Here is a 14,742-nt window from a genome sequence, read left to right on the forward strand (position 1 = left end):
AGAAAGTTGAATAATGATTGCCAGGGACTGGAGTAGTGGTGGTGAAGGAAATAAGGAGAGGCTGATAAAAGCTACAGACTTTTGTTTATAAGATGAATAAAGAACTTCACTGGTGGTCCAGTGATTAAGAATTCACCTGCCAGTACAAGAGACACGGGCTTGATCCTTGCTCCGGGAAGATCCCACGTGCTATATGGGCCAATAAAGCCCATGCACCATGATTACTGAAGCCCACGTGTCCTAGAGCCTGTGCTCTGCAACAAGAGAAGCCACTGCAGTGAGTAGCCCCTGCTTGCTGCAACTGGAGAAAGCCCTTATGCCACAACGAAGACCCAGCACAGCCATAAATAAATAAATGAAATTATAAGATGAATAAGATCTGAGGCTGTAATGTGAACATGGCGACTATAGTTGATAACACTGTAAGTTGAAATTTGCTAACAAGGTAGAATTAAGTGTTTTCATTAAAAAAAAAAGCTAAATGTGAGGTGATGGATGTGTTTCTTACTGGTGAGAATCTTTTCATAACGTGCATACATAACATCACCATGGTCTACACTTTAAATATATGTTTTAAATGTCAATTACACCTCAGTAAAGATAAGGAAAAAGAATCTGTGAGTTCAAAACTCCAAGGGAATAAGTTAAGGCATTGTTCCAGGTTAAGAAGTCACAGTTCCAGGGTGGGAGGTTCTGGATGTGTCCTCACATACGTCTGTCTCCCTGCTAACAAAAAAAGTGAGCTTATAGATGGTCAGACCTGATTAGAGTCATCCTCTTGTTCCTGTTTTCCAGTGCAGTGCCTGCCTTAAAGGATACAGTATGTTGATGGATGAATTATGGAGGTAGGGAACAGGGACAATGGAGAAAGGGACTTCCGTCTTTCATAGTTCTGTCTGCTGCAAGCTGTGCAGACAGAGCTCGGATCACAGAATGATTTGACATTCTAGTGAGTTCTCTCCTCCCTACACTCAGTACTGAGCTCCAAGAGGAAGCTGTTGAGAAGAGGTCTGGGTGTGATACACACATCCAAGGCCACCTGTACAAAGAGCCACTTCCTCCCACTCTGTTGGCAGAAATATCAGACCCCTGAGTCAAGTAATCGACCTTTTTTTCGTTGACTTAGAGCCCAGAGACTGTGTCATTCTGAGGTGACCTTCATCCTGAGGGTACATTTCTCTCCTGCAGTTAAAATTGCCCTTGATTTCCGTCTCTTCCTGTGATCACTTGTAAAGATCTTCCACCTGTAAAGGATTCTTTTATTAAAAAGTGAAAAATCTGAGGTGGTTTGGTAAATCAGTATTGGAAAGTGAGAATCATCTAGGAAATATATATTTATATACATGTATGTTATATATAATGTAATTTCCAGGTATTATGTAATTATGTAATAAATATAATCATATATACAAATATATGTATTACAGGTATTATGAACCAGTGAAGCCTGGTTCAGTAGTCTCTATAAGGCTCTCGCCTTCATCTGATGCTGAAGCTTGAATTCTGCAAAGCATACAGGCAGGAAGGGAAGATGGATGTAAAGAGAGTGAGGACAAGCTGGAGCCCCTGGGAACAGACTGGAACTTCTATCAGTCTCTCACTGCTCCCAAAGCTGGATTTCTTTGTCATAGAAGGAAATGCTTCTGGAGCTGGGACAGAACGAGATCCCCACACCACAGAGCGGAGCCAGCAGGTAAGGTACTCCCACACCAACCTCCAGAGCACCAGTGTCACGGCTGCTTCACTCCCACCCTCCAAATCCCAGGCAGGATGTCTCTTGCTGCCCACCCTAACCGGATGCCTGTAGCCTAAGCAAGATGACAAATTACTAACCTGCCAAACAGTCCCTGCCAAGGTTTGGTACAGTGAGGTGGCGGGTACGCAGTGTTTGCTACGTCTCTGTGGTCTCAGATGTATGTTTGAAATACCTTACAATTTGAGGTGTGAATCTATTTACGTGCATTGTAGAACCCCTAAGAAAAATGATGTCAAAATCCACTCCCTTCCAAAAAAGTTGACTTTTTGAAACCAGTTAAAACATTGTGTAAATGAATAGCCTTTCCAGTGAATAAATTAACAGGCCAGGTGGAAATGATCTTGGTGATTCCAATTTCATCTGTCTTCTTAAGTGTTTGCAAAGTGATACCATACCTTAACATTAGCAGAAGAGATACCAGATAGGTTTTTGCTTGAAATTGGATTCCCGAGCACTCATTACACGAAATTAAACTGTAGTCATTGTGCAGAATTACCTATGTAGCTTGTAAACCTGAACAATTCAACAAATATTTCACATCTTCACTGTTTCGCTACACTTTGTGTTTGAGCTGGAAAGAGCTGCAAAAACCTGTATGTTAAAATAATTGTATAAACATAATGTGCAGAAGCTGAAGCAAAATGCTAATATTAGAAGTATTTTAATAATTTTCTTTAGTCTCAACAATTAAGCACATACACAAAGCTTCCTTTGAGATCATATTCCATTCAATTATAAACTACTAAATTATAAACTCAAATTATAGTTGTACGAAGAGTCAAAGCCCCTGATGCCACCCTGTTTTATAAGCAATTAGGAAAAATAACAGACACCAAGTTTTTCAGCTCTGGGACCTAGTGGGCAATGTGGGCCCTCATTTCGAAGTCAAAATATCATCATTCTACTGCTGAGAACATGCTTTCTTGAGGTGGGCTGTTTGTGTGAATCCTGTGTTTGATTTTCTTTTTCTCTAGTTGCTACGCTCCCCCATTTAGAAGCCTCAAGGCTCGTCTCACGGGTCTGTAATCCTGCCAGCTGGAGAGAGCGGTTGTTAACGTGTTGCTGTATGTTCTTTCACTTTTTTCTTTCCCATGAGGCACATATTGAATAGGAACCACTTAAAAAGGAATTGCTTGGTACAATATTTATATAATGACAAAACTAGGGTAATTTTTGAAAACATTTTCTTCTTTTCAAATGATACTTACTGCTAAAATTTGGAAATGATAATGTTTCTACAAAATTTCAACCTAGATAAATAACTCCCAAAATAAAAAGTGCTAATTCACAAGTGTGTCTGAATGCCTGGAGTTGTTATTACCTGCAGAGTGGAATACCCACCCTCTCCCACAAACACCCCAGATCCGAAGAACACAGTTAAAAATTGCTATGAATCAAGACCACTAAAGATTGTTTCATTTAAGCGTACCAGCTGACACTTTTAGGTGTTAAATACAGAGAGATGGCTCCTTTTGTTTGCTAGTTATTACCATTGACAGAGACTTTGGAATTAAGTTCCTAAGACTGGGTTAGAAAAATGAAAAGGTAATGTAATTGAAATGGGCAAAAATAGTTTGAATTACACTTTTGAAACAGTAAAGCAAAGCAAAGTTTCAGTCTCAGTCGTGTCTGACTCCTTGCAACCCCATGGACTATAGCCTGCCGGGCTTCTCTATCCATAGAATTCTCCAGGCAAGAATACTGGAGTGGGTAGCTGTTTCCTCCTCCAGGGGATCTTCCCAACCCATGGATCAAACCCGAGACTCCTGAATTGCAGGCGAATTCTTTACTGTCTGAGCCATCAGGGAAGCCCTTTGAAACAGTGGAATGAACACAGTTCATGAATAACTGTCTTTCTATGTATGGAAAACATGGCAATTCATCCTTTTGTATCCATCCATCCTCTAAACAATTTCCCTAAGACATTCAGAACATGGCACAGTGTCCCCTGTGAGTGTTAGTCACTCTGTCGTATCTGACTCTTTGTGACCCATGGACTGTAGCCTGCCAGGTTCCTCTGTCCATGGAATTCTCCAGGCAAGAATACTGGAGTGGGCTGCCATTTCCTTCTCCAGGGAATCTTCCCGACCCAGGGATTGAATCTGGGTCTCCTGCATTGGCAGGCAACTTCTTTACCATTTGAGCCACCAGGGAAGTCCCCTGGGTGCTCTGAACAACCCCTCCAGTGATTATTTCCATACAGATGCCCTCTTGACAGAAAAGAAATAAGAGAAGCCCACAGTCTTTACCTTGCGGGGGTGAGGCTACTTCTGCTACTCCAGTGGGTAATGGATTGCTTAGTCAGTTAAACTGTCTAAAAAGCAACATCATTCATTTTGTTTCTTCGAGGCATATGGTGTCCAGAGCCCGAGGGAAGAAGGCTACATGATCACACTGAGTTATTTAAAGGCTCTCCCTTCAGAATTGTTGGGTTGAAAGCCCTTGCTTGGGGAGAGCCAGTGGAGTGAACAGAAATGTCAGGAGGATCAGTGTCCATGTGGTGTAGTGGTGGTGGATTGTTTTAGGGATCAAGCCTCCCAGGGCATCAGGATTGGCCTGGAAGGCCCTCTTGCTGGTACCTGGGAGAAACTGTCACATACCCAGGGAAGCTACAGGTATAGAGGAACTAGCCCAATTCCTTCCAGGAGGGATGTGGAGGAGGAGAGCATGAGGGCACAGCTGTGCAATAGGAGGGGGAACAAGAGAGCTGGCCATGAAGGGACACACTTCCATTCTGTGACCCTCCCCAAAGAGGGCTTCATTTGGGGGCTGGATTTCCCCAGTTTGAGTCTTCTGTAAACGGCCTTTATGGGTTCTGTCCTTTCTACATGACGTGTGTGCGTGTGTGCTCAGTCGCTTCAGTTGTGTCCATCTCTTTGTGACCCCATGGACCATAGCCTGCCAGGCTCCTCTGTCCTTGGGATTTCCACAGCAAGAATACTGGAGTGGGTTGCCGTGCCCTCCTCCAGGGGGATCTTCCCAACCCAAGGATCAAACTCACGTCTCCTGCACCTTTTGCATTGCAGACAGTTCTTTACCACCAAGCCACCAGGGAAGCCCCTCTGCGTGACTTAATATTCTTCAAATCAGTACACTTTCTCTTTCCCTTTGGGTCGCTCTGTGTGGCATGCAGGATCCTAGTTCCCCGACCAGTGACTGAACCTGTGCCCCATGCATTGGGAGTTCAGAGTCTTAACCACTAGACTGCTAAACCATCAAGGAGGTCCCTCAGTATGCTTCCAAATGTCTAGTAGCCTTAATTTAAAGCAGCGATATTAAAACACAGTTTGTGCCACTTATATGTTTCTGACACCTGTTAAAATAAATACACAGCCATCACATTTAACAGTGCTGGCCCCTGCCCCCATAAAATCACCTTGATAGTACATAGCCCTTGTAGTACATAGCCCGCACTTTGAAAATCTGCTCTGCCACAAACTCCAAAGAACAGGAGTTTGAAGTAGATAAGCCACTCAGCAGGATGGTGGCAAACCCAAGAGGGGCCAGGGCACTGTGAGCTTGGGTATCGGGGTAAGAAGCGTGAGCTTGTAAACTCGCTCTGGGAACGTGCCTCTGTTCCTCCCAGGAGTCCTCACCCGCAGGGTCAGCCCGAGAGAACAGCTCAAACCTGCCACCTGGAAGTCAGCCTAATGAGAATTTCCTGGCTTGAGGTTGCCCCACCCTAGTGAAAGACCTGTAACGGGAACCTGAGTCTCGCCTCAAATGTTCGGGCAATTCTGGGTGTAGTTGGTTCAGGTGGTATCAAATAAGAGCCAGGAAAATGGTGGCTGAGAAAGGAGAGAGGAGAAGGGAGGAGGAGGAAGCAGGTGAGGCGGGAGGAGGAGAAGGGGGTGGCCGGGGATTTGGTCAGAGCCAGCAAGTCTCTGATAGACTGTTTTCCTAAGGGAAAAAAACAGCTTGAAAATGTCTGCTCGTCTCAGCCAGCACTGCAGGTTTCCTTAGCTTTAGGGCCATTGTAGCCCTGCACTTGTTTCTGTCTTGTATTATTTGCTTTTACTTAAATCTCTCTTATAACAACCTAACACCCAATAGCAGAAAACACATAAGCAAGCATGACTTTCCGCTGGCTAAAATCTCTTCACAGGCGTTTCAGACTCAGATAAATTGCTGAGAAAATCCTAGCCTGATGATGCCATTTATTTGTGACTTTGTTCCCCGAACCTCCTTTCCCTGTGCGCTTGTGCACAACGCAAGTAAGGATGGCTTAGCGCTCGGCTAAGACCAGAAATCTTCCTGAAATTCTTCCCTCGGTCTTCAAATCGCTTTCATCCCTCATGGAGGAAGAAACCACACCCACACATCAGCAGATGATGAGAAAGGTGTCTTTATTGGGTGATTTTTTTAAAAGGCATTTTTGTCTGGCCTTACAGGAATCATTAGGGCACACCCACCACCAAAAAGTCACGGATGACTGTCTAACACAGCACGGATGACTGTCTAACACAGCACGGATGACTGTCTAACACGGATGACCTCACTAACACAACGGACAAACTGTAGAAGCATTTTGGGGGAAATTAATAAATTAGGGGGAGGAGGTGGGTGTCCCAGTTCCTGGGGCTTTGGAGGCCTTCCAGCCGATTCTAGCTCCACAGTCTGGGCCCTTTAAGAATGTACCATTTCCTGGAATTCTAGAACAGAAGAGGTGAGAACAGGGTCAGCGGGGAAGGCTTGGCACTTTACAGACAGGCTACTGCCAGTGAGGGTTCTGAGGAGGAAAGAGAACCAAGCGCATCGTCAGATGATGGCCATGGCCCCCTCCAAGGGCGCAGAAAGAAAAAAAGATGTCACTGACAGCCTGCGTGTTCCATCCTCCTGCCGAATCTAGTGTAACAAACATCTTTAATTTTGCATCAGAGCCCTTTGTGTTAGAACTTGCCAATCCAGTCATTTCGCTTTGACGAAATGTAGCAGCCCATTGTAGCAGCCCATCACAGTACCTGTGCTCACTCAGCCTTTTGTCTGGTCAATTCAGGACAGAAATGGGAGGTCTCCTCCTCCTGTTGGGTAGCTACTTATTGTATATTTAGGAAACATTTAATGGTTTGGGACTTTGCACTAACTTTTCTCCACTGGACCCTAACCTTGCCCCCCAAATTTATATTACTAAGAGATAATAATAAGGTGTGGATGCCACAGAGTGAAGCTGAAAACTAGGATTTGTTTTATATTTATTGGTAAGCTTTGCTTGTTTGAAAAAGCTGTCAGTGACACCTTATGAGTAAGTTTAAATAAATCTACCTTCCCTTACCTAAACTATTTTTCTATCCATACAGGCTACATTAACTCCCGTGTAGTAAGTGATGGTGGTATCATTTTGAGTAGATTTTTTACATTTTAATTAGTACCACCATAAGGAACACACAGAAGTTCTCCTGAGCTGACATGCACGGAGTAGGTAAAACATGTGGTAACATGACAGCAGCAGATGAAGATAATCCTCCAGACATGCAGTTACGATGAAATTTGAATACAGGGCTCTGCACGCAGAAGGCTGCGCAAATGGTGACTGATTTACGTGTTCTCTTAGTATTGCCTCCTTGGTATGCTGATGTCCAGGAAAACATATTGCTTTAAACCCTTGCAAGCTAAGATCCTTTCCTACTCAAAAGGATCAAGCAGACACTTCAGTATGAGGTGTACTTGAGAACGTCAATTCTCCCTTATTCAGGGAGACTCAAGTCCCACCGCTGGAGATCCCTAACATTGTTTTTCAGGTACATCAGGGTGTCTTGGGCCAGGCTAGTAGCTAGTACCGTGGTCAGGTGAAGGGTATTTTCTGGTTCGTAGACAGTGGTCAGTGGGACTACCTTCTGTGGTATATCCCCACGCCAGAGTCTTGACATAGATCATTTGTATCCTCAATTTACTTTTATGGATGAAAAGACTGAGGCTCAGCAGGCTGAAGGTAGGGGGGTTTTAACCTGTATTTGTCTGACCTCATGGCCTAACCCCCCTGCCCCGGATGCCGCCTGAGCTCAAGTCTCTCCTGCCGTGTACAGGTGTGAACATACCATCAGCCCCGATCTTCCCGTCTCCATCATTGTCTGCAGCTGCCATCAAGGACTTGGTTTCTGACTCGGTCAGTTCTCTAGCACCACTCTCAAACTTCTGGAGGAAAAACCTACAGGATAGTGAAGATTGAGGGGAATGTTTTTAAAAACCACACACATTTCTGTGTTCGCCCCTTTCTCTTCCCCTTGAAGCAAACCATCTGTTCCCAGCAACCACAATAATCAGTCAAGATCTTAGCAAGCAAAAGCTTCTTTCATTGTCGAGACTAGTGGACCTTTTGTTTAAAAAATTCTTTTTTTCAGAAGTTAGCTGTTAAGTCAGTTTGCCAAGGAATACTCCTAAGACTAATGACTTTTTGTCCCCAAGTCTTTGGTGCTCATATTTAGTGTTTTGTGAGTCAGCGTGGCTGACTGCCTCATGCTCTGCTCTTTCATGAGAATCTACTGAGTGACCAGCATCAGAGCTGGTCATTGAAAGATACTGGGGAGACTGGCCTCCACTGCACCCCAGCCCCACCTAACAATGTTGGGGTGCTGGTCGGGCTTAGGACAAAGCTCACTTCAGCTCTTCTTCATCCAGGTACCCACTCTGGTCGTTGTCTATGAAACGAAAAACATCCTTCACCTGACTGGCTGACATCTTAGCAAGGCCCGATGTCTGGAAGAATTTTTGGGGTTCAAAGGTATCTGGATCTGAAAAACAGAGAATAGGTTATTCTGATGCTCGTTGGACTGCATTCTGTCTCTGGACCAAAGTGATGTCAACTTAGGATGTTAAAACTACTTTACATAATATCATTGAGCTACAGGGATGCTCTGTTTAAAAAAACTTTTTTTAAAGGCCAAGTAGGGCTGTGACTGGGTCTGGATTCTGAGGCAGCCAAGACCACATGCCTTCATACTCTCATCTCCTTTCCCCCTCCCCAGATTTCCCTCTCCACTTGACTCTGTCCATCTCCTCTTCTCTGGCCTCCTCTCGTCTGTGCCTCCTGATGCCCTTTATTCAGGCTGGGTATCCAGGATGGCAGCCCCACTGGTCTAACTGATGAGAGAAACACAATCATAGGATTCAAACAGGCTACGGGGATCCACTGATTCCTTTTTTTTTTCTTCATGTTTAGTAAGTTTCTTTCACCATACAGAAAGGGATTCTATGCTCAGATCTCCTATTTCTATCATGTAGTTATCTAGTTAATAAGTTCTTCCTCTGATTCCCATGCACTTTCAGCCAGTTTGCATTTTAATTTTTGTAACTTTTCAGGAGCTACCGATTTGTGCGAGAAAGCCGCCGCCGCCTCGCTTCCCGTTTACCTTGGCACTCCTGCAGGGCCGCTGCGATGTCGTCAGCACTGAGGACATCTGAGATGCTCATTTTCCACCTGTTCTCACAAAATAATCGAGATGTGGTAAATGCCTAGCAGAAACATGCACATCTCGGGGGAGCACACCCCCCAAGGCCCACAGAAACTGCACATTTGTTGAGCGATTTTAAAGTGTAATAAGCGTATGACCAGCTAAGACATAATATCCAAATAAAAACCAAATACTGAAAAGATTCCAGCCCCCTTCGTCTCAGTGTCCTCTCTTGAATATATGCCAAAGATGAAATTAAAAAATACAAACTGAAGAAAGATTTGATGCTGCTTTCTTGTAAAAAAAATATATATTCACATCATCAACCACTTATACAGACATCTACAAGCCATTCAGAAGTAGACCATGTTACAAATGCAATGGCATTTTAATACACTAGCCAGAGAAATGCAACATTGCAAGTTTCACTTACAGAAGGACAGAGCTTGGGCTGCTTGCAGACTCTCTACAGAAGGGATGCCCTTCTGTCCCGAAGGATGGGAATCAGAGACATCAACAACCCATTTACCAGAGATCAAAATCCACCCATGTGTCAACTCCACGGGAAAAGAACCCGAGCACCGCATGCACCAGCCTAAAATCCATGTAGGAAAGAAGAGTCTGGGATCTGGGTGGTCCACCAGCTACTCACTGTTTTAGATTTTCCTCCAAGAAGAATCAGGAAAAAGAACTGAAGGAGCCAATAAACAGATGCGCTTTTGCTACCTCACTGACGTACCTTATATAGGATTGAAAAAGCGATAGGAAGAACCTCTTAGATTTCCTTTTCAAGGATCAGGTGGACATAGCTCAGATGTCTCGTTTTACTAATTAAACCTTTTTTTTTTCTATTTATATCTCAAAGGAATGTGGGTAGGAACAGCCAGTTTTCAAAACCAAACCTCAACAAGCCTTAACTAAGGTTTCAATTTTGCAAACCAACCCTGCTGGCCAAGTGTCAAGACACCAGAGGCCTGGTAAAGAGGAAACAGTGGTTGAAGTGAGGTAAACACATCTGAGGGGCCTTTGTCAATTGAAAAGGGCTCCCCCCGCAGATGTTAGTGGCTGCCATCAGAGGCAGGTCTGTTGTTGGCCTCTGAAACTTTAGATGTGTGAGGCCAACCTCAGGCCAGGGCTGACAGACTCAGGGTCAGTGTCAGATGGGTACAAAGCTTTGTCCCACCAAGGGGATAGATGGGTTAGATGGCTTTCTAAAAAAGCCTTGACTTTGCTGTTGCTCAGCTGTACTTTTTTTTGGTTGACATATAGTTGATTTACAATGTTGTGTTAATTTCTGCCGTGCAGCAAAGTGATTCAGTTATACCTATATGTACATTCTTTTCTGATATCCTTTTCCATTACGGTTTATCATAGGATATTAAATATGTGCTATGCAGTCAGACCTTGTTTTTATCTATTCTGTATATAAAAGCTTACGTCTCCTAACCCCAACCTCCGCTCCATCCTTCCTCCAGCTCCTTCGTCTTCGGCAACCATCCGTGTGTTCTCTATGAGTGTGGTTCTGTTCCTGTTTCACAGATAGGCTCATTTGTGTCATATTTTATTAAAGATATTAATTAATCTTTTAGGCTGTGCCGTGTCTTCCTTGCTGCGAGCGGTTTTTCTCTGGTCACAGTGATGAGCAGGGTCTGCTCTTGGTCGCGGTGTGTGGGCTTCTCATCCCGGCGGCTTCTCTTGCTGCAGAGCACAGGTCTAGTGTGTGGGCTTCAGTAGCTGCGGCACACGGGCTTAGCTGCCCCACAGCATGTGGGATCTTCCTTGACCAGGGATTGAACCCACGTCCCCTGCACTGGCAGGTGGAGTCTTAACCACCGGAACACCCAGGAAGTCTTCATTTGTCTCATATTTTGGAGTCCACATATAAGCAAAATCATATGGGATTTGTCTTTCTCTTTCTGACTCCACTTAGTATGATAATGTCTAGTTGCATCTGTGTTGCTCTCAGCTGTATTTTAAATTGCACCTACTAAAAAGGCAAAAAAGGGGAAAATAACTACCCATTCCCAACCCCATAGCTAAAATTTGCAGAAAATATATGAGGCCAGGACTTGGGACCTCATAATTTGTTTTTGTTTTGTTTTTTGGGTTTTTTGGCTTTCCGCAAACCTTTTATTGAGTCCTTATGTGGCCATCACTGTGCTACTTTCTAAAAAAAAATTATGGCAGAAAACATAGAATATAAAATTTGCCATCTTAACTTTTTTTAAGTGTACATATAGTAGTGTTAACTACATGTGCGTGGTTGGACAACAGACCTCTGGAACTTTTTTCCTTTTTCTTCTTTTTTTTTTTTTTTTGCTGGGCCGCAGCACTTGGGATCTTACTTCCCAGACCAGGGATTGAACCTGAGCCCCCTGCAGTGGAAGTGAGGAGTCTTAGCCACTGGACTGCCAGGGATATCTCTCTAGAACTTTTCCATCCGACAAAACTGAACTCCGTACCCAGTGATTAAGAACTCCCTATGCTCCTTCCCTCAGCCCCTGGCGACCACTATGCTACTTTCTGTCTCTAAGGGTTAGACCGCTTTAGATGCTCCTTATAAGTGGAATTGTCCAGTATTTGTCTTTCTGTGACTAGTCTCTTTCACCTAGGAAAATGCCCTCAAGGTTCATCCATGTGGTAGCATATGACATTTCCTTCTTTTCGAAGGCTGAATCCATGTGTTTTAAAAGTCAAAACTGATTCCATGTTGCAATCATAATTATTCAGTGTTTTTTTAGAGAAGGATCTCAGGACTCTTACCTGGGGGTACATAAATCTGGACAACCATCTTCAATTTCCTCCCAGATATATTCCCCTGCTGCTATGCCTCTACTTCTGCTAGTGTTATCAATGAAAAGTTTCTCTCAGGATCTCCTACAGCATTTTTTTTTTTTGCATTGTATAAGATTTTTATTTTTATTGAAATATAGTTGGTTTACAATGCTGTGTCAGTTTCAGGTGTACAGCAAAGCGATTCATATTTCTGCGTTCATACATGTATTGTTTTTCATGTTCTTTTTCCTCATAGGTTATTACAAAGTATTGAGTAGGGTTCCCTGTGCTACAATAGGTCCTTATTGTTTGCCTGTTTTATGTATAGTAATGTATATGAGTTAATCCCAAACTCCTAATTCATCCCTCCCCGCTTTTCTCCTCTGGCAACCGCAACTGTGTTTTTTACGTCCCTACAGCATCTCTTAAATTACCAAACCTCAGGTCAGCGCTGTTTCTGTCTTGCCCACATGATGTTGCCTCAAATGCCTAGCACAGTGCCTGACCTAGTTAGGTGCTTGGAAAGTATATGATGAATAGATATATAAAAACAGCAAAAAGAACCTGAAAACAAGATTTCCAGACAGCATCCACTTGGCCCAGTCTTAAAAAAAAAAACACAGTTTCTGAAAATAGGTCTTAAGAAATTAGGTTGCTGACATTAAGTTGCCATAGAAACTGGCTGAGTTCTTTCTTTCTGTGGCAGGGTTTACAACTGTCCATAGAAAGACATTTAAAAAAATCTGCTCATTTAAATGAAAACAGCATATGGGTTAAACCGAGACACTTTAGATATTCATGCTGTTTTTCTGATAGAACCTAAAGATAAACAGAGACCCAGTAAATGATGTCTGAATCAGGAATGTAACCAGGATTCTGACGTGAATCCCACTACGTGCAATCTGGGGATCAAAATGTTGATTCACACAGAAGGACAAAGACTGTGATTTCACTACTCTGAGGCGCCTCAATCAGGGCTCAGTTGTGTCCGACTCTTTGCGACTCTAGCCTGCCAGGCTCCTCTGTCCATGGGGTTTTACAGGCAAGAGTACTGGAGTGGTTTACCTTTCCCTTCTACAGGGAATCTTCCTGACCCAGCAGTTGAATCAATTGCATTGGCAGGTAGATTCTTTACCACTGGTGCCACTTGGAAGTAGTCAGAATCGTGGAGGCAGAGACAGAAGGGTAACCACCAGGAGAGGGGAAAGGGGGAGTCGTGTTTAATGGTAGTCAGAATCGTGGAGGCAGAAACAGAAGGGTAACCACCAGGAGAGGGGAAAGGGGAAGTCGTGTTTAATGGTAGTCAGAATTGTGGAGGCAGAAAATAGAAGGGTAACCACCAGGAGAGAGGGAAAGGGGGAGTCGTGTTTAAGGGGGACAGAGATTCAGTTTGGGAAGATGAAAACATTCTGGAGATGGATGGTGGTTGATGGTTGTAAAACAGCGTGGATGCACTTAAAACCATAGAACTGTACACTTAAAATAGTTAAAATGGTAAAGTTTATGTTATGTATATTTCACCACAATAAAAATTGTTGATTGAGTAGTCTTCCTTGTTTTGGTCACCAATTCCCATGAAAGAGAAGAAAGAAGCATTGGAAATAGACCTTAATTTGAGCCCAGATCTGTCCTTTATTAGCCATGTGACTCTGGACCCCAGTTTCCCCTGTTGGGAAGTAGGAGCAATGCAAATACCTGCTCCATCAACTTCTCAGAGTTCTTCTGAGGATCATGGAGCCAAGAGCAGGTCTGCAAATGTCCAGAGGGGTCTCAGTGTCCCCTGGTGAATCCCACCCTGTCCTGCAATTGCTAGAGTATTTCATTTGTGTATCTGTTCCACTCGATTGGTAGGGACTTCCCAGAATGGAGGGAATGGATACTGGGATCGACTAGCACTGTCTGCAGTGGGAAGATGGCAGCAGGGAGAAGAGTAATTCGTGACTCCGTCAAGCTGTGTGCTTGGGCTTTGCTTCTGCCACAGGCCCTGGACTGTCAGATCATACTTGTCTCTCAGATATCTGATGCTGTCCCCAGTCACCGGTTTCTATCCAAATCCCTGCTGCTGCTAAGTCGCTTCAGTCTGTGCGACCCCATAGACGGCAGCCCCCCAGGCTCCCCCGTCCCTGGGATTCTCCAGGCAAGAACACTGGAGTGGGTTGCCATTTCCTTCTCCAATGCATGAAAGTGAAAAGTGAAAGTGAAGTCGCTTAGTCGTGCCTGACTCTTAGCGACCCCATGGACTGCAGCCCACCAGGCTCCTCTGTCCATGGGATTTTCCAGGCAAGAGTACTGGAGTAGGGTGCCATTGCCTTCTCCCTCCAAATCCCTAGTGGGGCTCTTAATCCCACAGACTTCCCCTACTCTGAGCCCACACACCTGCTGATTTTGTAGCTCTCTGATGTAGTCTTTCCAGCCACACCGGCCTGACCCAGGTCTCATCACCGCCTACGCGCAACCCCAGCTGTCTCGCTGGTGACTAACTTCTTGGAAGTGTCTGAGGCCCTCTGTTCAGTGTGTGTGTTGCTGTAGATAAAAGCACAATTGACTTCCGTCCTCTCTCCGTGGATGTCTCCTCCTTCCATTTCTCAGCCTCATCTTCTCTGCATGCCCCACTGTCACCACCCTCCCCTTAGCTGCCATCATTTCTTTGGGGAACAGCCGCGGAGGACTCCTAACAGGCCAGCCCTCATCCGCTTGGGCTCCCCTTCCAGCCTCACTCGGTGGATCTTTCCAAAACCCTAGCAGTGTCAGTTCCCTAGAGCTGTCCTAACGGACTGCGTGGCTTTAAAATCTGTTGTCTCAAGTTCTGGAGGCCAGAAGCCC

The 14,742-nt window shown here is 44.4% G+C and overlaps 1 protein-coding gene and 1 long non-coding RNA gene across 3 annotated transcripts in view; one reads left to right on the forward strand and one right to left on the reverse strand.

Moving 5' to 3' along the window:
- The window catches only part of LOC147344768 (uncharacterized), a 13,138-nt gene extending 10,091 nt beyond the window's left edge, over positions 1-3,047 (forward strand). The window contains exons 2-3 of the long non-coding RNA XR_015154266.1: positions 1,428-1,693; positions 2,731-3,047. This is a non-coding gene — a long non-coding RNA (uncharacterized LOC147344768). The remainder of the gene's footprint in view (positions 1-1,427; positions 1,694-2,730) is intronic.
- A 3,038-nt stretch (positions 3,048-6,085) lies between these two features.
- Positions 6,086-9,924, reverse strand: LOC147344769 (oncomodulin). Of its 2 annotated transcripts, XM_086373925.1 has the most exons (5): positions 9,797-9,924; positions 9,103-9,170; positions 8,352-8,484; positions 7,792-7,901; positions 6,086-6,408 (listed from the first exon to the last, which is right to left on the reverse strand). In XM_086373925.1, the coding sequence occupies exons 2-5, from the start codon at positions 9,161-9,163 to the stop codon at positions 6,383-6,385; spliced, it is 330 nt and encodes a 109-aa protein (XP_086230051.1). In that variant the 5' UTR covers positions 9,164-9,170; positions 9,797-9,924; the 3' UTR covers positions 6,086-6,382. The 2 variants fall into 2 exon arrangements, with proteins under 2 accessions (XP_086230051.1, XP_086230050.1); XM_086373924.1 differs by lacking the exon at positions 6,086-6,408 and having other exon boundaries at positions 7,703-7,901.
- Between the last annotated feature and the right edge of the window lie 4,818 nt (positions 9,925-14,742).

This window comes from Bos grunniens, chromosome 25, assembly GCF_055505025.1.
Source record: "Bos grunniens cultivar Pamir isolate PY7600 chromosome 25, Bosgru_T2T1.0, whole genome shotgun sequence".
In the NCBI taxonomy this organism is placed as follows: domain Eukaryota; kingdom Metazoa; phylum Chordata; class Mammalia; order Artiodactyla; family Bovidae; genus Bos; species Bos grunniens.